Source organism: Numida meleagris, chromosome Z, assembly GCF_002078875.1.
Source record: "Numida meleagris isolate 19003 breed g44 Domestic line chromosome Z, NumMel1.0, whole genome shotgun sequence".
In the NCBI taxonomy this organism is placed as follows: domain Eukaryota; kingdom Metazoa; phylum Chordata; class Aves; order Galliformes; family Numididae; genus Numida; species Numida meleagris.
Window position 1 is genome coordinate 16,611,510 of NC_034438.1, and position 24,179 is coordinate 16,635,688.

Below are 24,179 nucleotides of genomic sequence, written 5' to 3' on the forward strand. Positions count from 1 at the left end.
CCAGCAGTAACTCAAGGAGATATTAAACAGCCGCTACTAATTGGACACTTTTACATCAGCAAAGCTGGATAACTTGTATCCAAGTGTGTTGAAAGAGATGGCATAGGTACTGGCTGGACTGGTAATGCTTATCATCCTGATGGTTTGGAAAAATGAAACTGGAAAAGTTCAAAAGAAAAGAAAGAAAACAAATGCTATGTCAACATTTACAGAAGGAAAACTGGATGCCTCCAATAATTATAGGCCTGTCAGTCTGAAGTAGATTTTATGAAGCAAAAATATTTTTTATGTACTAGAATAACTGATGAGAGTCTTGATAATGAAGATTTTAAATTAAGCTATGCAGTGAGTGCCAATCAATAGATCTACAGACAAAAGACTTCTTTCAATCTGTGTTTTAAAACTAAGATTTTATGTGATATTCTCAGACTTCTGCAAGATACACTGTTTTGCAGTGTAGGATATTTTACTCCATTGGAATGTAAAAATACACTTATACAATTTTAGAAGTGATTTAGTGATATTGGATTTGATTTATGGGCTCCGGGATGTACATGTAAACAAGGGAATTTTCTCCGAGTGATACCTTTCCAGCATGATCCCATGGGACCTGTCCATGCTGTTTGCTACTGTACACTACCTGCCCCAAAGAAAACTAAGACCGATGGCTAGATGTGCACATGACTTCTTGGAAAGAAAGCAACAGAAAGCAAATCACAGGATATATTCAGGCAAGAGGTTTCATTTAATAAACTGAGCACAGGTAACTGGTAGGAATTATAAAAACCCAACCATATGGACATTTGCGCCTAGAAAAAAAAAAAAAAAAGAGAGAAGTTAGTATTTTCAACCATGGGGAAAACCCTGGATGCACAGTTTGTATGTTTTTGTGAAGCATCTGTGAGGAACAGTCACAGCCTCAAAGGCCTGACATCTGCTTTGGAGATTAGAGAATTACCAGGAAGTAGGAGAAAGGTTTTATGAAGTCTGTAGTTGACACAAGAACAATTCTCATTACACTACTGTTGTATGTTCTGATGTCCCCAGAGAGTATGTACAAAAATAGAATCAAAGAAGTCAGGACAGGGAAGAGTCATTACATTAAGTGGAAGACCAGAAAAAATAAAATAAAATCTCTGATAACACCAGGGCATGAGAAAGTTGTAATACTTATCTTAGAAGAAATGCTTTCCTTAAAGCATGCGGAAGGGGATCAAAAATGTCATATTCAATCATGACATGGGATGCAGTTAAACACTAGAACACCTCACCCAGATTGTAATGGAGTCTCTACTACTGGAAATATTCAAATCATAAATAGATGTTTTAATCCTCTCCTCTAAGAGGAGAAGGCACCTATGGAGTTTATTATGAATAAAGAATGACAAGGTAATCTAAACAATACTTTCTGGATTTACAGCTATTCACTTATACTGGATAACCAACAAATGTGGCTTTACTAAAACAAACAGAAGGCAGAGGATGTCTCTGAGGTGTGTATTTCCTGTGTTTGGTTCCACAAGTGCCACTGTGTGCTGTTCAACATCTTGCAGGGCTGGCAGAAGCTTGTATTATGCTGAAGTATCCCAGACATGTGGGATCAACTTACATTCAGAGCAGAAGTAACTCTAACAGAGACAATATAGAGTCCACAAAGTTACAGCTGCTATAGGCTGAATTTGGCTCCTTGTGCTTAAGGCCATTCAGACACAGCGAGCAATGCAGAGTAGACAAAATTTCCTATTTACAACACAGCAGAACAATCTTGTCAATGCCAAGAGAAATACCTCCTTCAGGACAGCAATGCATGTCAGGTATAATGTTCCCACAGAGGCGACTTCCTCTAGCACAAAGCAGCAGAGAAAGCTTCCTGCTTACGTGGGACAGGGACTGCAATGCATGCAGCAGCAATCATTACTGCAAGAGGGAGAAGCAAAGAAACAAGGTAGAATGGGAGTAGGAATGCTCTCTTGTCATTTTCCCTTTCTTTCCCTGTATAAGCTATGAAGCCAGCAGCAAGAGCTGTTAAGGAAAGGCAGGAGATCTGCAGGTGTTCAAGTGAGATGCTTGTTACTCCCACTGCTACTTAGAAGACACAGCACATTCCTTTATTAATGCAGCTGAACACAGGTGAGGAAGCATTCTGCTCTTGGGTTCCATGTGGAACACATGGAATAAGCCTGCAGAAAACATCTGCTTACCAAAAGATGGACCATATTGACTCCAGTGTACTTCATCTGGCTGTCCAGTGTAAAAAGCTTTTTATAAACATTAAATTCTTGTTCCATGTTTGCGGCATCTCACCAATTCCACAGAAAATGCATACAGATTTCTATGGAAGAAATTCAGCTTTGCTTGCAGGCATCACTCCAAAGAACTGCTGTTGGCCTCTCTTACATCAAGTCGTAAAAAGTTCTCCAGGCTAAGATATACTGCTCATCACATTGATGCAATCCCTATGATTATAGCAGATTTGGCCAACTTAAACTGAAGTTCTGGGAGAATCCAGAAAGGCACAGAGCTCCAACAATGATGTTTTAGCCAGTGAAGCAAGTAGAACCAACTACAAACACACAGAGAGCAGACAGTTTGTCTTAAATAGTAACAGCTTTTACCTAGTCAATTTTCAGAAGAGAAGCATAAAACTACAAGTTTTTGGTTTAGATCCAAAAATAGATTATTTATGTACACAAACAGGTCTAAAGGGTCTGCACTACCTCAAGAATTTAAATGAAATGCTGTTTGAAGGTGACCAGCATCGGTTTAGTAAGCTTTTATTCAAACCAAGACAGTATAGAAAATTTACCTTATTGCACATTTAAGCATGAAAGGAGGGTGTCACCAAACTATCATTCAGAAATAAGACAAGACCAGTTCCTGCTGAAAATAAGTTTCCTTTTCCCAGCTGGGAATTTATAACAGGGAAATCTCACAATTGAGAAAACATTTCAGAGAAGAGTGCATATACACACCCACATTGGAACAGATTACCAATTGTTAGACTAGTGAAGGCAAGCATATTTCTCTAAAGCAATCCCTTCTCCTCTCAGGAGATAAATCTTATGCAAACAATACTTGCTAACAACGAAAACATAAGATGTCAACAGCTTTCTAGTTTGTTATGGTATTTAATATCAAGTTTGTACCAAGCACAGTGTGGGAACAGAAAAATACTGAAAAATACACAAAGTCATTCGTAATGTTATTCGGGTCAAATTCAGAACAGTTTCGTTAGAAAAGCCTGGAATTATTCTGAACTACAGGAGGCCTTTAGGAATCTTCTTGGGGATGTTCTCATGAGCCAAACAGGCATAGACAGAAGAAAATCTTATGTATGAGATTAATCTGAGGTTACAGTGAGCCAACGTGGATAAGAAAAACAACGCAACAAAATTCGCTGGCATGAAACTCTCAGCAAGCCAGAACACAAATGTCGTCATTGCTCTATGTAATAAGATGAAAAATGAGATAAACGGGCAATACAGTAATCTAAGAAAATTCCCCCTGAAAATTCACATTAAAAATTTGCATATAAGCATGCGTAAGCCACTCTTCTTCCACTCTTGAACTTAAATGTTACCTAAAACATTATCAAGTTCAAATGAAGTCATTGTCCTTGAGATAGTAGTCTGCAGATAGAGTATGCTTGTTTCTACCTTACATTGTTTTATTTCATTCCTACAGGATTATTCAGCACGCATTAATTCCACAGGATGTTCTTCAATTCCCAGATATAGCAGCAATTCCAGTTTGGAATACTGCATTTGTCACTTAGTAATCTGAAAAGACCAAGACTAATTCATGATCCGGAAAAACTCAAGGAGTAATGCCCAGAAGGACGATAAAAGACATTCGAGAACATATATTGGGTATATATTCCTTACCAAATGTATGCCTTGATGACTGATTATAAAGGACTCCTAGACACAACATCCCAATTCAAGACAAAGCTCCTTCTTTAAGTGAAACTAAAGTGAATGAAAGAAAATCCTATGAGAATTTCTCAGCAGGTGGTGCAAAGCTGGCACTGGAATGCTGCCTTAGTTAACATCTTGACTTGGATCACATGCTTCTGGGCTACTATCAACAGTGAATCAATCTCACACAAACACAGAAATAGCCTTTACATACACATTTTTGGAAAATATCAGGAGTACAAGAGCATTCATGAAGCCTTGTGAAGACTGACCTACTTTCATACAAAGGTAAAAGTACAAACAGTATTAAGAAGACTTAACAAGTCAGGGAGAGAATGACCACCATACACACACAGTTTATACCTGATACCTAGGCAAGAGGAAAGGGGACCACAGAACTCGCAGCAAGGCTGTCTCTTCAGCAGCGAACTGGTTCTGCAGCTCAGCTGTCCCATGAAGCCTCATTCAAACTCTTGTTTTACAGGTTTGAACATTCGTCTAGAAAAAATCATTGTAAAAGTCATGTGACAGCTATCAATAACAGCATGAAGCAAGTGTTTCAGTGAATCAGGAAGGTCTCCAAGCTCCATCCAGATGTGCCTAGATGTTTTTCTATAATTCTCATTCCTTTAAGTATGAAAACTTGTTTACCCTTGGACAAACTGTTAACTAAAGAGTTAAGTACTCTTGATTTTCATATGTGGGTGTTTTTTTTCTTTTCAGATAAAACCTATTTGTTCTCATTCAGATCCACTGCTAGATATCAGTGCTGGCCTAAACTGTTTGCTTGCATCCTCAGATTTCCTGTAGAATCTGTTTGTTGTCAAATATATCTGGAATCCTTCTTATTTGTAGTCCTTTGCACTCATTGGCACTAAGCCTTCATGAGTTGTTCAACACTCGACTTAAGGTGAGACAAGTCAGAATTGCGCCACACTCCCACCCCCCCAAGGACAAAACTGTCTAACCAGAAGGGATTTACATCGGTTCTCTTTCCAAACCAGACAAATTTATCTTCCTGGCGGGTCTTTTTCCACAGTGCCTAACAGCTTCGTCAAGCTAATGGAAACGACAGAAAGGCAAGGATTAAACGTGTCTTAGCTAACTTACTCACCTTCAAAATCCTTCACCTATTTCAAATAATTATCTATGTGAAAACAACCCTGTCTTGAGAAGGTACAGTGACAACTTTACTCTTTCTTTTCTGTAAATGCTCTGTGATCAGAAGATAAAAGACGGATGAGGTTCATTCTCCAAATAAACTTGCACAATGAACCAGAGATGGACCAGATGTGAAAAAAGTAAGAAGAACTAGTTAATTTGCTAATTTATAACATGACTTCTTCAAAAAAGAAAAAAAAAGTGCCCCACCACACACACATACAATATACAAGTAGGACAGTAAAAACCCACTGCAGTAAGATACTTGGGAATGCAGTAATTAGACTAGAATCAAACAGATTCTAGATATTTACAGAGCAGCAACCACATACAGAGAGCTGCAATGCTAGAAAGAAACAGACTGTAAGGAAAACATGTTTAAAACAAATTGTTACCTTTATGCGTTACACAAAATCCTCATAAACAGGCAGATTATTCCACATGTGATCACTACGGGAGTTGGTTTTCAGTTTGTTTTTAAGTCAGTGTTGGAGACAATGCTCCCAGCTGGACCACAAGTTCAAAGTATGACAGTTATTATGCCCTTATCACCTACACAAGAGATACAGGGAGTAACAGTTCTACTATGCATTATCCACATGACACCAGCAATTTGCTTCAATAAAAATGAAATTAAGAAAAAAACAAACAATAAAACCAAGACGAACCATACAGAGCTTAACAGCTGTATGGATTTGCAAGGCAACAGAAAGTGAATTACTGTGGGAGGAACAGCAGACACTCCCTAGCCCTCTCCTTCCTCCTTTTTCTCTCCACTTTTGCCTGTAGAGAAGATTGCTGAAAGGTGTTGCAAGCAACAGCATGGTAGAAGCGTGGCTCTCACAAAGCTTCCCACATGACAAAAGACTTAAATTTTGTAGAGCACAGGCAGAAAGGCTGTCCTTCCATTCCGAGATCCTTTGTCTGCCATGCTAGCTATGAACAGTAAATTTCTCATTACAACAGCATCTCTCAGACACCTGGCTGAGGCACCCATACACTCAAAACTTGTTCAAACACTACCCAATTCCCACGAGGCGTGATGCTAAACCATTTCAAGCATCCCAGCTGAACTGTTCCAAGTTAGCTCCTGCTTTCTGCAATTCTGACTATCAGTCAGCTGCCCTCAACCTCTGTGCTCTTCTGTACATATGGTTGTTGGCCATCTCTGCTAGCCATAACTTTGAAACAGTTTTGCTTCTAGACTTCATCCCTCGTGCCTTCCAGTTTCCTCTGCATCAAAGCATATAATCTCCCAGTAATTGGTCTGGTTGCTCACATGCCACTTGATCATCAGTTTACCCTTTACCATGCTGAAGGCAATACGAGGGAAAATATGAAAAACAAGCAAATAAATAAATAGGCAGGACTCTCCTTCCCTCCAGCTTCAAAAATCCTCCAAAGTTCACCCTTCTAAACCTGTACCCTCCTCTGACCTCCTCAGACTCTCACTGTCACACACTTCTCAGCAAGAGGGATCTAGAACCTGGACATCTCAAGCAGGAATGAGAGCTCCCACTGTTAACACAAAGCCTGCAAGCAGTGATTTCCTAACAGTGCTGCATACACCAGAACACAAATCATCCTTCATCTTAAGATTTTACACAGGGCGCTAAGGGCACCAGTAACTGGCAGGAAGCGCCCTCCAGCCGCAGCGCGCCCGAACCGACACCTGGAGCCGGCGCTCCGCTGCCAGCAGCGGGCTATGGCGCCCCCTCGTGGCGCGCTGCTGAACGGCACCGCTCCGCGCGTGGCTCTGGAGCAGGAGCGGCAGCGCAGTCGCAGCGGGGTGGCCGAGCCCGCAGGGATCGGTACGGCCGCAACGCGTCGGTACGGCAAATGGTTCTTACAGACTTTCCCGCTAGACAGCGCTGGGCTATGGAATTTCAGGCTCAAACGAAAAAGCCTTCGGTTTTTACAGACTTAAAAATCTCCCTGAAACAAATGAAATTGAGAAGATCTGCAAACTGCAATCTCAGTGCTCTGCTAATGATGAGCAACCGGCATTGTAAGAGACAGAGCTGGTCTTTACACAGTGTGTATAGGAGACTTGCTTGCTGAATACTGCCTATACTTCTGTGTTTGCCTGTGTACAGCTATTTAACTTACAAAATAAAAGTTTTCTAAATAAGTTCTCAAGTAATTTTTAATGCTTTTGTTTCCTAAGCGCTTCCTAAGAGAACTGCAACCAAAAATCACATACATAACAGTCACTTCTAAAGCCAATTAGAGAAGATCAGCTTAACCTAGCGGGATGTCCAGGTGAATTCAAGGCAAGCATACACTTTGCACTCCAGTAACAAAAAAAAAGAACCCAGGCAATTTTCACTAACTTGGCTACTGTGATTCTGTGACTCTAAAAATTATTGTCCGAATACTTCAGCCTTACCTGTCAGTATCAGACAACAAAGTTAACATAAATTAAAAATTTCTTCCCAGAAAGAACAAGTCTGGATGAACCCATAACTACCTTTGCTTTCACTCATTTAAACCCAGCAATAAGGCACTCCAAGTATCTGTACCCGATACACACCCTAATCTTAATTACTGTTCTAGAATTTCAGGAATGTTTTTTAATTTGAAGATTGTAACAAAATGAGGGAATGTAAGAAGTGGGAAGAAAATAAACCTGAAATGCTCACATTTTAGAAGTTATTCAAAGTCTGCATCTTTTATGTGCTCTAGATTCTTCTGCTGCCTTTCAAGTTTAAGAAACTTAATCTCTTTCCCCTTCCAAATAACTTCTGTGCTCACTACTGCACCAGAACAATGTCCTACAAACCATACACAGGGAGAAACTGCAGCAGCATGTGAGAACAAAGTCAGAGGTTACATGAGGAAGCTAACCACAGGAGCCACCAGGACCAGGTGGGCTGCACGCAACAGTGGGGCTGGCTGATTTTGACAGTGACGGAGTTGGAAGAGGGACCCAGCAAGAGGAAAAAAATCTAGATGTCATGTTGGTTTCACAAAAAAACCACCAGGACTGTCCATGGAACTACAAGTTGATTAAGTCTAATTGTGCTCCCTGGGAAAATCACAGAGCAAGACCTCTCTAATAGGAATAACATTACAGTCCAGGTAAGCAGCCAACACAGATAAAAATTGGTTGTGTGACCGGGCTCTGAGGTAGCAGTTAACACGCTGCATTTTACCTGCACTGCAGTAACAACGCAGAATACCACACCGGTACACCACTGATAACCTAGGAGGAACCTCTCATGAAGTCTGCAGGCAACACCAAATGGGGAGGACCCACCAATGCACCCAAGCACAGCAGGACCTGGGCAAGCTGGAGGAATGGGCCACGTGCAATTCAGCTTGGGCAAGCACCAAGCTCTGACCCCAGGAACAGAGAACCCTGGCAGTTGTTCAGTCTAGGCACTGTGCGCCCAGCAGAAGAAAGGAACCCTGGGGACAGTGAGCTGTAGAGAAGCCACCTCGGGGGCTGGCAGCGGTGAAAGCCAGCAGCATCTGGCACTGCAGGAGCAGGGACACAGCCAGGAGACAGATGTACATGATGGTCCTCCTAGACTCAGCACTTCTCAGATCACATCTGGATACTATGTTTTCTGGTTTGGGCTCCCCAGACCAGGAGGGGCTTTCTCAAGCTATAAAGAACCCAGCAGAGGCGAAGCTCAGGGGCTAGAGCACCTGTCCTGTGAGGGAAGGCTGAGGGATGGGGCTGACTCTGCCTGGAGAAAAGCAGGGTTTGGAGGAACCTCACCCTTCACTTATCTATGGGCAGGGCCCACAACAGCATATGGTGGCTGGATGAGAGACAGGAGGCATACCTTGAAACAAGGTACATTCAGACAGCAGATAAAGGGAAACGTTTTGCCCCACAGGGACGGTGTAACAGCACTGCAGGATGCCCAGAAAATGGTCTCTGCTATGGAAGATTTTCAAGGTATACTACTGCATAAAGCCTTGATCTGCATATTCTGACCTCCTTGCTGACTCAGCTTTTAGCATGAAGTCAGACTACAAACCCCCAGGATTCCCTCTAACCCTAACTGTCCTGTGACTGAGTTTATGGTGCTGTCCAGCTTCAAGACAAAACTGAAAGTCTAGTGAGCTCCTCCTGAACCTTTCATTTACAGAAGTCTTACTTCTGCCACTTCTATGTGGCAAGACTTCTACAACAAATCCAAAGTCTAAGTTGAAAATATTTTCACAAAGCCACTATCATGGAAACAAAACACAGGAAAACTTAAACAGTCTATTAATTCGGATTCAGAAGCTTGTGTGCCATCATTTTCCACCCTTCGGGAACTGCAGAACAAGGGCCTTCTTAAGTACCATCACACAGCCTGTTACCTATCCTCACCAGAATATCAAGAGAATTGCATGACTCTTCAGGAAGGTAGAGTAACAACCAGACAAAGTCACATCTTCCAGAACTCAGCTCTGCTCCACTTGAAGGCAGTGTAAAACACAAATAAAATAGCATCAGTACCGGACACAAAACGTATTCGTTGTTTTGGATCCAAACCTAAATTCCTTCTCTTAAATATATGGAAAAAAAAAAAACAGTTCCATAGATCACAGAACCTTTAACACAGGTGGAGTATAAATGACAAGATCTGTATTCATTTGTATCAGAGAAAACAGGAAGCAGATGTGTTGCTGGCATGTGGAGTGATAATAGAGCCCCCGGATTAGAAAATGAAATTGCCAAAGCAGCAAGAGGTAAACCACAGCTCTTAATTAGCAAGCCTGTGAGAATTTTCTCAAACCACCGTACTCATTAACAGAACCGTGATGTTTGCCTTTACAAAGGTCTGCTGTGTGTAGTCCTTGTGCAAGGCAATAGTGAAGAAATGGAGGGCTTGATTCCTGTATAAGCAAACGGATTAAAACTTGGTAGCACGTAGTACTTTGGATGAGAAGTGGCATATGAAAGAACCATTAATCCTTCAATCTCCTTAGGGAAGTTTGAAAGCGTAGTCAGCTAACAAGCCCTACAACAACCTGTGAGATCTGAGAAACAGAATCCTACAGACTGAGATGGTTGTAAGTTACAGGGGTCTTGTATTTTAAAGAACAAGTGAAAGGGACGACATAAACATCAATCTATAAGAGTAATTTCAAAAACTCCAACCACTTATCAGATATTACACATTCAAACTGCAACAGAAACAATCATAGATTCCAAATATGTCATTATCTTGAGTTCCATCCAAGCCAAGGTACAGTATCTAACAGATATCCATTACGGACTGGGCAAAAATGAATGCTGCATGAAAAATGAGAATGAGAATAGGAAGAAATAAGATTTACTGTTTTTCCTCCCAGTTCTGTACTTAGATGTAATCTATCTACACACGAATTTAAAATTCTACTCAGCTAAACTAATGACTATATATTAAAAAAAAACCTGCAACAAGTCAACATATTAAGACCTAACAAAAAGGGTGTCTTTCCTCCATTGCTGCACACAGTCAACGCTTCCCTCTTTTTCCTGTTATACTGCCAGTTATTTGGACTATACTAAAAGATCTTGAAAAGCCACCCTTGGCAGAAAGTTCTCTTTCGCCAAGTGAACAAAATATTACCCAAGATATGAAAACAACTGGAAAAAAAGATCAGTAGAGAAGTATGTAAAAGTACACGAGATCATTCTTACAAATTAGTCTATTCACATTTGCTCTCTAGAACTTAATCATCAATTTTTCTCTACCCTTCATCTCCTCTACTTTTGTTGCCTTTCTATTTCCTTTGCTAACTACTGTAAGTTTTCAAGTATTCAGAATATATCAATGAACCCCTTCACTGTATGCAGTACAACAGCTTTACATAATATGATATTGGAACAGTGTAAGTGTGAATATGCTCTGCAATGTTAACAGAAGTCTTAAAAATCTTTTCAGATGCCCTCTGAGGAAATGCCAATATATGAAGATGCATGAGGAGGTGTAACCGGACTATAGAAATTTCCCCACTTCTGTCCTCCTACACCATTCTTTCTCTCATTCAGTGTCTACTGTAAATCAGTAAATAAGACATCTGTATTTTTATTATTTTCTGACAATTATATACATTATGTTCTGCCTTAATCTAATTGCTCTCCTGCAGCTGTGACATTGTATCAGGCAGAAGCCTTTCGACCAGGCTACCACAACCTTCAGCGCACACGCCAAGATCAGATGACTACCACAGAGTACTGCAGATCATAAGACCTCACTTCAGGATGTCAATACACAGTGATCAAACTTAGTTCTACTCCAGATTTAAAAACAAAACACTATGTGCATAACATGCCTCTTACTTCCTAAGCCCAGTTTCTCCACTACACTAGAACAGTGGGAAAAAGAATTTGCCATGCTATTTCCTGTTTTATACATACTGTTTATTTTCCATTCTCCAGAAATGTCAACATATTTTAATTTTTTTTGAATGAGAAGATGGGCATGTGAAGTTCCTAATGCACTAACATTTGTGCACTAATCCTGAGCAAAGCAAAAAGAGCATAGTCAGTGCAAAAAATTTAAAAACACTTTGCTGTCACAGTGCTGCATTTCAACTATTTGACTACTTAGATGAACGCATGCATTTCCAGCCTTTGTTGAACTCTCCACACCACATACAATGCTGGATGGTGCCAGAGGACCTGCTAGTGCCAGAAACACTACCTTCAGATTTGAAGTGACAAACATCTATGGTAATGATATAAACGTGTTCTTCTCAAGTCTTTTGACAATGAAGACAATGGCAGTTGCAATGATCTTTGATTCATGTGGGCAAACCACAGCAAATTCATCTGTCACACAAATCTGTAGATTCTGCAACATCATTTGCTGCAGAAATTAGAACAAGCAAGGGATTTTCTCATCACTAACAGAAGAATGCCAGCTTCATAAATCTCATTCTGCCACTGCAGCTACCACAGAGTGGCTCTGTTGTAACACATATTTGAAGATAGATGCTATTTTTGATACTCAACATGTTACTCTGAAGTGTAGTTTAGAGAACAGCTCTCCATTGATACACCTAATATTACAGATCCACAGGGCGAAAAGATGGCATGTTTTTGAGGCTCAGAATTCTGAGGATAGAACATTCTGTAAAAAAAAAATGAGTGAGTTATTACAAAATTTAGACTTCAGATACTTCATACTGTAACATAACTAAAGAAATTTTATGACTTCAGACATGATAAAGCAAAATTCAGCATTTGTGAAATGTTCAGACATAGTAACAATCGTGACTGCCACAAAAAGACCTGTAAAAGAACTGGTGAATTTTCAGAAACCTTTCTATGAAATTCCTCAAATACTTAAAAAAAAGAAAACCATACAACTACATGATCATGAAATATGACAAAAAAAGCCTTGCATGGAGCTGGAAAACAGAGTAAAAGTAAATGAACAGTCTGTTAGATCTGCAAAGGACCTGCTGTGAAAAAGATGAGCAGTGAGGTGGCTCAGAGTTAGCTTGTAACATCTAGTTATTCAAGATAGTACAGGATAAAGATACATGGAGGGACATTGTGAAACTGAGTGGACAGCAAAAAAGCAGGTGACAATCAAGAAATAACACATCACTGGTTGTTCACCTGAAGACCCACCAATTCACTGCCAATTGCTGCTGTGGATTCTGCATGACATTACAAAGAAACTAGACACACTCAGATCATTAACATCCAATAACGTTAGGAAGTACATAAACCACACATGACTCTGAAATTGCCTGCACTAAAAGAATTAGAAACTTGTCAAAGGTCAGGTAACAGTAACAAACATGCTTTTCCTGTCCTTACTCATCCACAGATAACTGTTTATGCTTATTGTAAAATAGGTTTCTCATTAAGAGATATATTTGGTCTCACCCAGTATGACCAATTTTTTGCTCTAATTCTGTTTTCAGAGAAGTGTTCAAAAACACAAAGCCGTAACACCTAAGAATTGTGGAGAAAAACACAGTAAACAGAAGCTAATTAAATTACCACCACCCATCCTGTGTAACGAATGACTCATAGGTCCTATGGGGAAAAGGAAGAGAGAGAACAAAGCAATATAAGTAATCAAAGACTACACCAAAACACACATAAAATGCAGAAGGTAAATCAGGCAGGATTAAAGCTTGAGCATTTCCCAATCTATGATATCTTCGGCTTTGTCACCACACAGTTCGAGCATCTGTGTACAAGCCTTATGTCTCTAAATTCACTTAGACACATTTCCACTGAGCTGGAAGAGTTCTATTTATGAGTTTTCTTATGAAGAGTGCCATTCACGTATCAGTATCAACGGAACTGAATATGCAAAGAATTTCACTTGCTTCCTTGGAAAAAGACAACTGTTTAAAATGGTATTTTATGCTAACTGGCTGACCTTGTGTTAAGTAGATTAAGGTGCACTCAAAATACATGCTAGCAGCTAAACTGGGCAATTATACATCCTGCCATCCATTCCAGGCAGATCAAAAGTGCATATGACCTTATCATTGGATACTACTGAACAAGAAGGAATCAAATGTAAACAAACTGACTTCCATGTGTTCTGTCATCAGTACTGGAATGTTGTACACCTCTCTCGTCAGTTACTGAGACACTGAAAATTTTTCCATGTCACTTGCTCTGGATTGTAACCAGCAAGTGATGGCTAACTAGGTTAAAACGGGCCAAGATTACAGAGATGTCAGTCAAATGGTAGGTGAATTCTTTATTTTTTTCATCTTCCAGAACAGAACCTTCAGAAGAGAGTAGGAAATGCTACATGGACTGAGTAAGTATACCTAGATTACAACTTCACAAAAGTTAACTGCTCTTAAGAATACGCATTTAGGAATTTTGTTTTAGCAAGGAGAGCAAAAAGCTAACTTCCATAGAAGTTTATAATGTTTGGTGGTGGCTGCTAAGAGGTGATTTACACACGTGCAAGAATATGAAATACTGTTTGTAGGCTATATCTTTAAAACCTGAGTTTTAATGCCTCCTCTAAAAGAGTTTACTGTTCAGTAAAAATATAATTTAAGAATCCATACAAACATTTGATCCTTTAAATTCTGTTTAGTTCTCAGCTCAACAACTATCTTGTAGAATTATTTCTCATAATTTAATTAACTATGATGAGAAAGCAGGCAACATTCTTTAAAAGGAAAATTGTATCTGAAGTATTGCATCTCCTCGGCTTTAAAGAAGGTTGTGTGGGAGCATTTGATTTACCATTTCTACACAATTATTTTTCCTCTTTCCTACCACCCATCTAAGAGAACAGACCTAAATTTTGTAGTGGTTGTTGGGACCAGGTATTCAGAGAGATTTGGAAATTATCAGGTTTTATTTTTTTTCTTTGTTTTGGTTGGTTTGTTTTTAAAGAGAGAACTGAAGTATTTTCTCTCCACAGCATTTTGAGAAGAGATGGAAAAAGACCTTTAATATCATAGCATCATAGAACGGTTTGGGTTGGAAGGGACCTTTAAGATCATCTAGTTCCAACCGCCTGCTACAGGCAGGAACACCTCCCTCTAGACCAGGTTGCTCAAAGCCCCATCCAGCCTGGCCTTGAATGCCTCCAGGGAGGGGGCATCCACAACCTCACTGGGCAACCTGTTCCAGTGTCTCACCACCCTCACAGTAAAGAATTTCTTCCTAATATCTAGTCTAAATCTACCCTCTTCCATCTTAAAGCCATTTCGCCTCATCCTGATGCTACATGCCATTGTAAAAAGTCCCTCCCCAGCTTTCCTGTAGGCCCCGTTCAGGTACTGGAAGGCCACTATCCAGGCTGAAGAGCCCCAGCTCTCTCAGCCTGTCAATGCTTTAAATAGAGGAAGAGCACTTACTTATCTAACTGCATCATTATTACATTTTGCCTCCCTCTCTGCCTGCTGAAGAAAAGAAAGTGCTACTGAGCTTTACCCAGTGACAGACTGTTTCCATGAGCAGTCATAGCTTTATAACTTCTCAGTTTGCATGTCAAGCTAGGATTCTTGAAATATTTTGAGTTACACTCAGACACACACATGCACACGGTTCTTTTCTGTACTTGTAAGCATTCCATTCAGCATGCATTTGTGCTGCAAAAGTCCGTAAATTAAAATTTACCAAAACGCAAAGCATTTAATTTTTGAGTAGGTGCAGATTTCTCTGTTAGAACAACTAAACTGATTCAAAACTGATTCACGTATAAAAGCATGGTCTGACATTCTCTGCATAGAGCTCAATTCAATGTCATCATTAAGAGCCTGCTTCTTGTAATGAATTACAGCCTTCAGATACAATATTAGTATCATTGCTTGTGCCACTGCCTTTTCAGCTTCTGCATACCCACTCATTTCATATTTGATTAAAGATTAAATAGCATTTTAATATTAACTTTTATGCCCCAGGTCAGTCAGTCAACAGAAGCAAAAATATAAAGCAAGGTTTAAAACACAGAGTTCACACACTTACTGAAGTACTTACTTTATCCAGTTAACTATATTGTTAGCTGACAATACCACTTCAAGAAATGGCAAATGTCTACACCAAAATCCAGAAACTGCAGCTGTTCCTTACTCTCCAAACAAAATGCTACTCGCAGTTAAAGATAAGTTAACCAGCCTCTCATAATATAAATTTTCACTAGACAGAGATGTGGAACGGAGAGGACTTTTTGAAGACACAGCCATACAGAAAGCTAAGCTAATATTTTTATTTATTTATTTTCCTAAATTCTCCATAAAATTCTGAAAAAGGCTGAGAGAAATTAGGAAAAAGAAACTATCAACACTTAACAGCCATACACCCACTTAAAAACTAGTGGCAGAGAAAGACCACACAATATCCAGCTCACCTTCCTGAAAGAGGGCAAGCAATCAACAGCATTTCTTACAGAGGAAATTAGCGCTTTCAAATCACTCCGAAGCTTTGAACAATTTTCTTAGTAATTTTACATGAAACCACACATACTGCCAGTGGTAATCTCTTTCAAGGTTTAATAAACAAAGACTGCTTCGCAGCCACTGTGTGTCAGACAGTCATCATCAACATCCTCAATTTAAAGAAGCATGCAATCTTTGTGGAAAAGCTCTGCAGGATATGCTTGAGATCAGTCATGCAGCGCAGACAGTTAGCAGCAAGACATCCGAAGCAGACAGAGATTTAACAATACATGGTATGAAACAGTCAAATTAGCAATGAACAGGCATTAGCCAAAATAATGACTGGAGCTCAAGCAGAAAAACATATCAAGTTCAGCTGAGTAATTTTCCAAATGGAGTACAATTATGCCATAGCTGCAAGATGTAAATGATCACAAGAATATCTAATACATTAACCTGCAGGGCATTAATTGTCTCCAGATACTGCCATAAAGCAGACCTAGAGGCTTCAGTTATACTAACATACTTCAGCTATCAGTAGATGAGATCAAATGTCACAAAATGAGAATTAGCAGTATCAGGGTATCATCAAGGGCTGAGCTCTACATTCAGGGATCCAAGTAGGTGAAATATGCAACCAGTGAGCAAATCATTTCCAAACATACTGGAAATGGAAGAAGCAACAAACACCTGACAGACTGGCCTCAGAAAAAAATCATCTTGATCTCAAATCTACTGGTCAAGCTGATTCCAACCACGTGAACCAGAGACAAGGCAAGCAACCAAGCATATAGAGACCACTGTCTGCCATTCTCAATGTTCCTTCTCAGAGAGCTTCAGAAAACTTTATCATAAAAATAACCAGCTGCTCAGAAGAAGCATCTTCCCTGCAGATGATCAGATAAGCTGCCAAAAAAAAAAAAAAAGTAATTTATTTTTATAAATATAAAACTACAATCAATATTAGCACTGATGGAAAATCTCCCTGGAGATTTAAGGTATCGATTTCTGAGAGTCACTGCCCTTCAGAAAAGTTTTTACTCACTACAGATTGAAGAAAACCTAAAACACTACACATTTGAAAGCCTGTGAATAAAGACTCATTGAAACTTCAAATGGACAAGAGGTATTCAGAACAGTTTAAGTACAAGGTAAAAAAAAACCTGTCCATAAATTCAAGATTAAGCGTTGTGTTGACACGTTCCATTTCCAGCTGGGAACACAGGACTAGATTAGGATCACTGTGAGTCATTAATGTCCACCTTTTGCAATAGCTGATAGCTACATAAGGATTTGTGATGGATAGTTGAGAACATTCACTGCAATATGTTCTCCCATCTCTTGACAAATACTGTGAGCTACAAATCATCTCCCAGTTCCCCACCACAGATTAAAGGTAGCCAGGATTAAAATTCCAAAGCCTGAAAATTAAAAGAAGAAATTGCCAATATTTTTAGCTTGCCAATATGAGAACAAGTCTTTGATGAACAGTTTATTTATCAAAACAGTCAGGAAACATCAGAGAACTTTTCACAATCACTAGCTTACAGTATACAAAGCCTTACAATTCTGAGCTTCGACAAGCAACTGGCTTCAAAGAGCCATTTAAAAAATAATAATCATTAGACTAATAACAGAAGAAATTATCATCAAAAAGACAATGGAGTGGTGCACATTGCATGCATACATCCTTTGGGGCAACACAACCCTCTCTAAGGGAAAATGGCCACAGTGACAGTGAAGATAGTACAACGATTTTGGTCCACAGATAAAGCTGTTTAGCTTGAATATCACAAGAGGCCTTCCATTCAGACACAGTTCAAGAAACTGAAGGCCGACATATACTATGTCATCAGACTAGGAGTCTGAGTGAAGCAGAAGCCAACCAATCTACATGTAAAAAAATAAGTAAATACATAAGTTTATCACATCAAGCAAAGCAAACAGAAGGCAAAGTACAAAGCCCTTACCAGAACAGACAGAAAGGGTCTGTCTCCACTCGCTGATTCAGATATTCACATGAACAAGGTAAGCGTTAAAAACTAGTCCTGACTAGATACAGAAATCAATTTTGCTGAGACACCATAGCCCAAAGAAGAAAGAATCCAATGGGAAATTGGCATACCTACACGGTTAGCCAACCATAGCATTGCTATAATAACTCAAATTTAACTGGGAAAGGCAAACAAGTGGTAAATATACGTATCTGAGAAAAGCTGGTTACCATTACAGAATATACGTTTATGGAACAATATATAAGAATAAAAATAAATGAAGTCTGTTGTGTGATAACTCCACTTAAAATGACTCAGAACTCAATACAAACTATTCTGCTGCTGACAAAAGGGATTTACAGAGGCTCACACTTGAAACTGAATAAATAAAATAGTTGGATGGGACAATTACTTGTCAAAGAAATTTCTGTACCAATGCAGGTAAAGCCGTATCTTAACTAGAAAGGCTTTTAGAAAAAAAGAAGTTCAAGTTCCCTCCCAGTGCCTAAGACAACCCAGTGATCCAGAGCTAGCCAGCCTGAACATGAGGTAATAACAACAGCATCAACAAGATTCACAAGGACTCCTTTCCTCCCTCATACAAAGGTATTTCCCAAATCCCCCTTGACAGACTATCTTGGATTTTACGAATTCCTTCAGAAGGTTACATCAACCATGATTTACCCTCAAGGTAGGACATCCACTCCAATATAAAGATTAAATAAAGAGTCAAGCATATAACGAAGAATTAGTAGCTGTTTCACATTCCGCAACTGCCCTTAAATCTCTGTCAACAGTTGCTTCAGAAAGTACTTCCCCGTTGCTATGCTGAATATGTAGGCCAGTAAGAGAAAATGGCTATATGGAACAGATCACTGAAAACCCAAAGACGAAGATTTAAAAAAAAAATAAATACCTTTCAAGTCACAAAGCAGTATTTGTCAAAACAGAGGTGCACATCATTTTGGGGGCACTGTGCTATATGGTATTGTGTTCAATTTTATAATCGGGAGTGCCCAGAAAAGAGACCTTGTATTTTATTAGCACTGCATAAGTGAGAAGACACTACACCAGAACATTACCACCTTCTTGCTCAACCATTTCAGATATTCCTGACAGTTAACAAAAATATTAATTTTTGATTAAGAATGATGCATTTCAACAATCATAGATTACAAAATCATTCAGAAATCCAAACACATGGGATGTTTTAATTTTTTTTATGTTGAAAGAGTTAAGAATGCCCTAATGGTGTCTCAGGAAAACTGCATAATGCAAGTACTAAAATCTTAACTTTATGTACTTTAGTGTGATTAATAATTTGAAACACTATTGATAACAGAGAAATTAACACACCTTGGAATATGAGATTTTAATTTATTTTCCATTAATGTTATGAATCCAACTTAAGCACTATCTGGAAGCTAATGTACTAAAGAACTATTTCTAAAAGGAAACTATGTTTCTGAACATACAAGAAGCTGTGTGTGAGAAAACTCCAGCAAAATAAGTTTGTATTGAATTATTATTTATAACTGCATCCTGTTTAGCCATTTCAGAAAAAAAGGTTTCGTTCATGTTTTGTAGACCCCTTTGTGTAAAGCTTTAAAAAGTTTCTGCTGAAGGAGGGAGGGCCCCTGTACTTATATCCTCCAATTCACACTGCGCAACAACTCAGAACTTTCAACCTGGATATCCACAACAAAAATAAAGCCATCTTATCACTTCCTCATGAAGTGGCTGGTTTTAAGCTTTAAACAAAAAAATATAAAAGGAATGCTGAACTACAGAAAAAAATTGTCATGTTATTGTTTAGAGTTCTACATAACTCCAACAAAATATTTTGACTAAGCCAAAAACAAGCCAAAAACACAGCTTTCAAGGCTGTGTTCATCAAGAAACAGCTTTGCAAAAGTGATGATCCTAAGACTCATAACCTCTGAAAAAAAAAAAAGAAAAAAAAAGGTTGGATGGGGCACAGATACAGCTAAGCATCCTTTTCAGCTCTATCACAGAAGCACTGTGTTTCAATATAACTGAGCTTTGTTTACACTTTGGGCATCTACACCCCCAAAAGGTGGCAGGTTGACTCAAGATGTTAGGGCTTACATTCACGTATTCCTAATCTTCAAAATAGTTATGCAAGAACAATATATCTTCTCACACTGCCTTACAAGGATATCCCAAAATACACGTGCCAGATGTAACAAAACTAGATGCTAGGTCTTGCAGCATTTGAAGCAAACTAATAACCACAGTTATCATTCAGTGAAACCACATGCTCCCTCTTTACCAGCACCCTTCTCAGTGCAATGGCAAGTTTGATTTCTATCAAAAACCTTGGTCCCTGCAAAGCAGGAGGTGGAAAGGAATGGTGAAAACCCCCCATCTACAATGAGTGAACACAGAAGAGAACATTCCATACAACATTCTGAGAGCCCTGCATAAGAAGCCAAAATGAGTCCTAAGCAATTTTCTTGCGCAGAAGGTAGGTACTGCAGACACTTATCATACACAGCACCTGTATTTAACTACTAGCATACAAGCCTTTTAGACTCATACTTAATTGCTTTTAATTTCATTAATCAGTATTGTTAGCTGACCAAGTACAAGATCAAACACTATAATCCTCTTGTATTTCACCACAATATGCATGAACAACTCACATACTGCATTTCTGTAACAGAAGACCAAAAGAAGTCTTATCTGTTAGGACAGATATCAGCTCAAAAAAAAAAAAGGAGAAACTATCAATACCCAAGAACACCCAGTCAAAAGCATTAACTCCTCAGCACATATGGAATGTTTCTTTAAATTATCTCAGAGTCACAATGACTGTAAAACGTATTTCATTCCATTAAACTACCATCCTGAAATCTGTATTCTGCTTCCAGGTTTTTTGAAAAAGCATTTCTACAACAGTGTGGTTCAGAAATTTAATTTTTTTCCACCCTTACAAAGTTATTTCTACCTAAATCTACAGCTACATATAGTAATCTTTTCAAATTACATAATTCTCTCAAATAAAGGAGACTGGCTCTTACATACTTTGTTTTCATTCAAAACTAAATATAAAAGACAGTTGAGTATATAGCACTACAATCAATCTCTATTTTAATTCTAACATACAAGAAGCACTCCTTTACCACCTCCCAAAAAAACTTACTTACAAAACTTGCTCAAAATAGATGCCAAAAGAAATCTGTTACTTGGAAATTCGTTTTTGTTAATGTCGTTTTGATTTGTCTGAGTTTGGTTTTACTCTTTTCTGAACATTCTTTCCATACTTCCATGACTGGAGATGAGGGGAACAACTTTTTTCTCCCTGAATAACATCTTGCTCCTGTTTCTATTTGCTCTTGAACAGGTAGCTCAACTTTGCCATTTTTATGAAGATCATATTGTTTTAAGAGTATTAATATCTGATTCTCTTCAGTGGTAATTCAAAAGCAGTGAGAGAAATTCAGAAGCTCTCTTCCAAGAAAAGTTGATGGGTGGCAGTCAAAAAGTGCTCAATAGACAAGCTCATAAAAAATCAACTAAAACACTTGGCGTGCAGAGTTACCTGTTTCATAATTAACACATCCATCATATTATCTTGTCTAACACTTTTTGACTGCCATTCCTCAACTTTATCATAGTCCAAAACTGCTTTATTGAAAGCTGAAGCTAAGTATAATTCAGAAGTCTGAGGATGCTCAAATTCATCCTGTCCTCTGATCTATGCAGCTGTTAATTAAGAAAAAAAAATCTGACTGTTAGAAATATATACATATTCACAGGGTTGGTTTTTTTTTTTGGTTTTCTGATAGCATTGTCTGTTTCTGACAGCATATTTTATGGTTTCTAGAGGCATCTATTTAAAAATAGGCATTCTTAATTTATTACATGAACGTAAACTGACAGTACAGACTTCTGTTACAAATTACGTACCTAGATTAATACAAACAAATTAATACTTTGACAACTGGAATGCAGATTTCTGAAAGCCATAAAAAACTACTTAAGCAAGATAAACTTCAAAGCAAACAACTGAGAGAGAAGAGAAACCTTCTAGGCTGTAGATGACTCTAAACAGAAACTTGCAAATAACAGTAGGTAGAAAAGCAGCCACCCTAATTTGTATGAAATCTTACTTTGTTTACTGCTTTAAATACGACAAAGCTAATAACTGTTTCATTCACTTTACATGAAGCAGCAAACACTTGAACAAACCAATTATTCAGTTGATTACAGCCTCATCACTGTAACTTTATTCACTGCAACTGTGTTAATGTTTACACACAGAAAATGAATTAACCTCACCCTCTCTAAATTAAGTAACAAAGCATATTCTCACTGAAAACCCTGCAGCTCTTGCCTCTTCCTTCCTAGGAGCTCAATCAAATAGGAAGTAGTTCTACTAGGGTATTAGACCAACCAGGTAGGTTGTCCTGAATCAAATGACAAGAGTTCAGAAATAAATTCAGCTTTCTCTGCAAAAGATTAGAGCAATAGCTGTGCTACAGTTAGCTGGTCTAGATTTCACAGCAATTCAAGCAATTTGAATGAAAGCATTTGCAATGTGCTTGCATTCAAAGCATACTAATCTTCAGTGTATAAATCCTGACACTATAAAGCTGTGTCTTCCCAATTGCTACAGAAGAGCTGTTGAGTCAAAAGCAGTGTCTTAAGAAAATATTTCATCTGCTTCATGGTTTTACCAGCTGCTTCAAGAACACACAGGTATATTTATGTTGTCTATTGTCTAAAAACATGGCTTAAGCTTATCTTCAAAGAGACTTTCCAGGCATCCTTGAATGCATACTCCATAAAATCATCCTCAGAAAGTAATTTAATATATTTAGCATGAAAATAGTAAGTTGCTTCTGAATCCTGTTTTAGTGAAGCAAATAAAGGAAAAGAAGAAAGGGAAACTACATTGCTGCATCTCTCAGTTGTGAGCTGCCACAAAACAATTCCTCATTATTTGTAACTCTGGGATTCTGTACAGAATGATCCAGTTGTTAACTTACAGAAAATTGAAAAAGTATGTGATAGTTTTCAAAAACAGGAACAGACTTTTCTCTTGTTTGCTGTAGGTACGAAGAAAAAAAAAAAGAGCTTAAACTGTAGCAAGAGAGATTAACAGAAGATTTAGGCTACATCTTAGAAAAACAGCATGTAGACAAGACTAGTCTGGAGAATAGATAAAAAGAGAAGATAGTGGAATTTGGTCAGGGTTTTTTTAGAGAACCATCTGGTCGAGGCTGGTTTGGCCATATAGCTCATGCTTCTTCTGAGCCAGGGATGAATTAGATGACTCTCTTTTCAGCCCTATTTGCAATGACTGTCATGTGAACACGAAAAACACAATCATTTGTGCAACTTGGCAGACTGTTTCTGAGGCTTCCTATATCTTACTAATCCGGGTCATGAAATCCTGCATCAGCAAGATGGTAATACATAAATCAATCAGTCAAGGAGGCAACTTTCTCAATAAAGTCATTATTTTAAAAAGCGTTATTTAAGCACTGACAAACTCAAAGCAGTCCCTGAAAAGCCCCCTATAGGGAAGTATCCCAGGTAATCCTTGCAAAGATCCAACATGCTCCACCACCTAACCATGCTCCTCAAACAAATAATCTGTTTTCAGTTCAAAACAGAGCTATAATTATCAAAATGTAACTGAAGTTACCTATGGAAAACAGGGTCTAGGGCCCACACAGCAACAAAAAGGCCTGTAGTGGTTCAACACTGAACATGTACTAGTAAATGTATGTAGATATATATATAACTACATAACTTGCATTTGCTTTGCACTGTTTTATTCTTTTTCCTTAACAGAAGATCCTTCTAGCATCAGTTGTCAGTATAAGCAAGCAATATATGCTCTGAAACATAATAGCAGTGTATTTTTTATCAAAAATATTCAACATAAAATAAAAATATATCAAAAATGAAGAAAATGGGAGATAGAAAATACATAATCCTGTAATTTCAACTGTATGCTACAAGATAAAATGAAAGCAAAGATGTTAGCTCACCTGGTGTACCCATTACACCTAAAGAATATTTGAAAAGAAAGTATGAAGGAAGTCAGAAAATGCACAGAGCCATGCCAGCATGAAACCAAATGGTATTCTCTGCAACACTACTCAGAAAAGAGCAAACTACTAATATCTTTCTTCTTTGAGGACAAGATTCCTATGCTACAGCACAGAATTTTAAAAGGGAAAATCCTTAACTCATACAAAACAAGCCAATCCTTTCCTCAATCCCTCGCCAAAATTCAAAAATTCAAGATCACAACTTTTTA

The 24,179-nt window shown here is 38.5% G+C and overlaps 1 protein-coding gene across 10 annotated transcripts in view; it reads right to left on the reverse strand.

Annotated features, from left to right (window-relative positions):
• Positions 1 to 24,179, reverse strand: part of ARL15 (ADP ribosylation factor like GTPase 15) — a 223,085-nt gene that overhangs the window by 172,028 nt on the left and 26,878 nt on the right. For 7 of the 10 annotated variants that reach the window (XM_021380021.1, XM_021380025.1, XM_021380027.1 and 4 more), the window contains exon 4: positions 4,281 to 4,415. The exons of the other annotated variants lie outside the window; for them this stretch is intronic. In XM_021380021.1, the coding sequence (XP_021235696.1) occupies positions 4,281 to 4,382 (102 nt within the window). In that variant the 5' untranslated portion in view covers positions 4,383 to 4,415. The remainder of the gene's footprint in view (positions 1 to 4,280; positions 4,416 to 24,179) is intronic. 10 annotated transcript variants of the gene reach the window in all.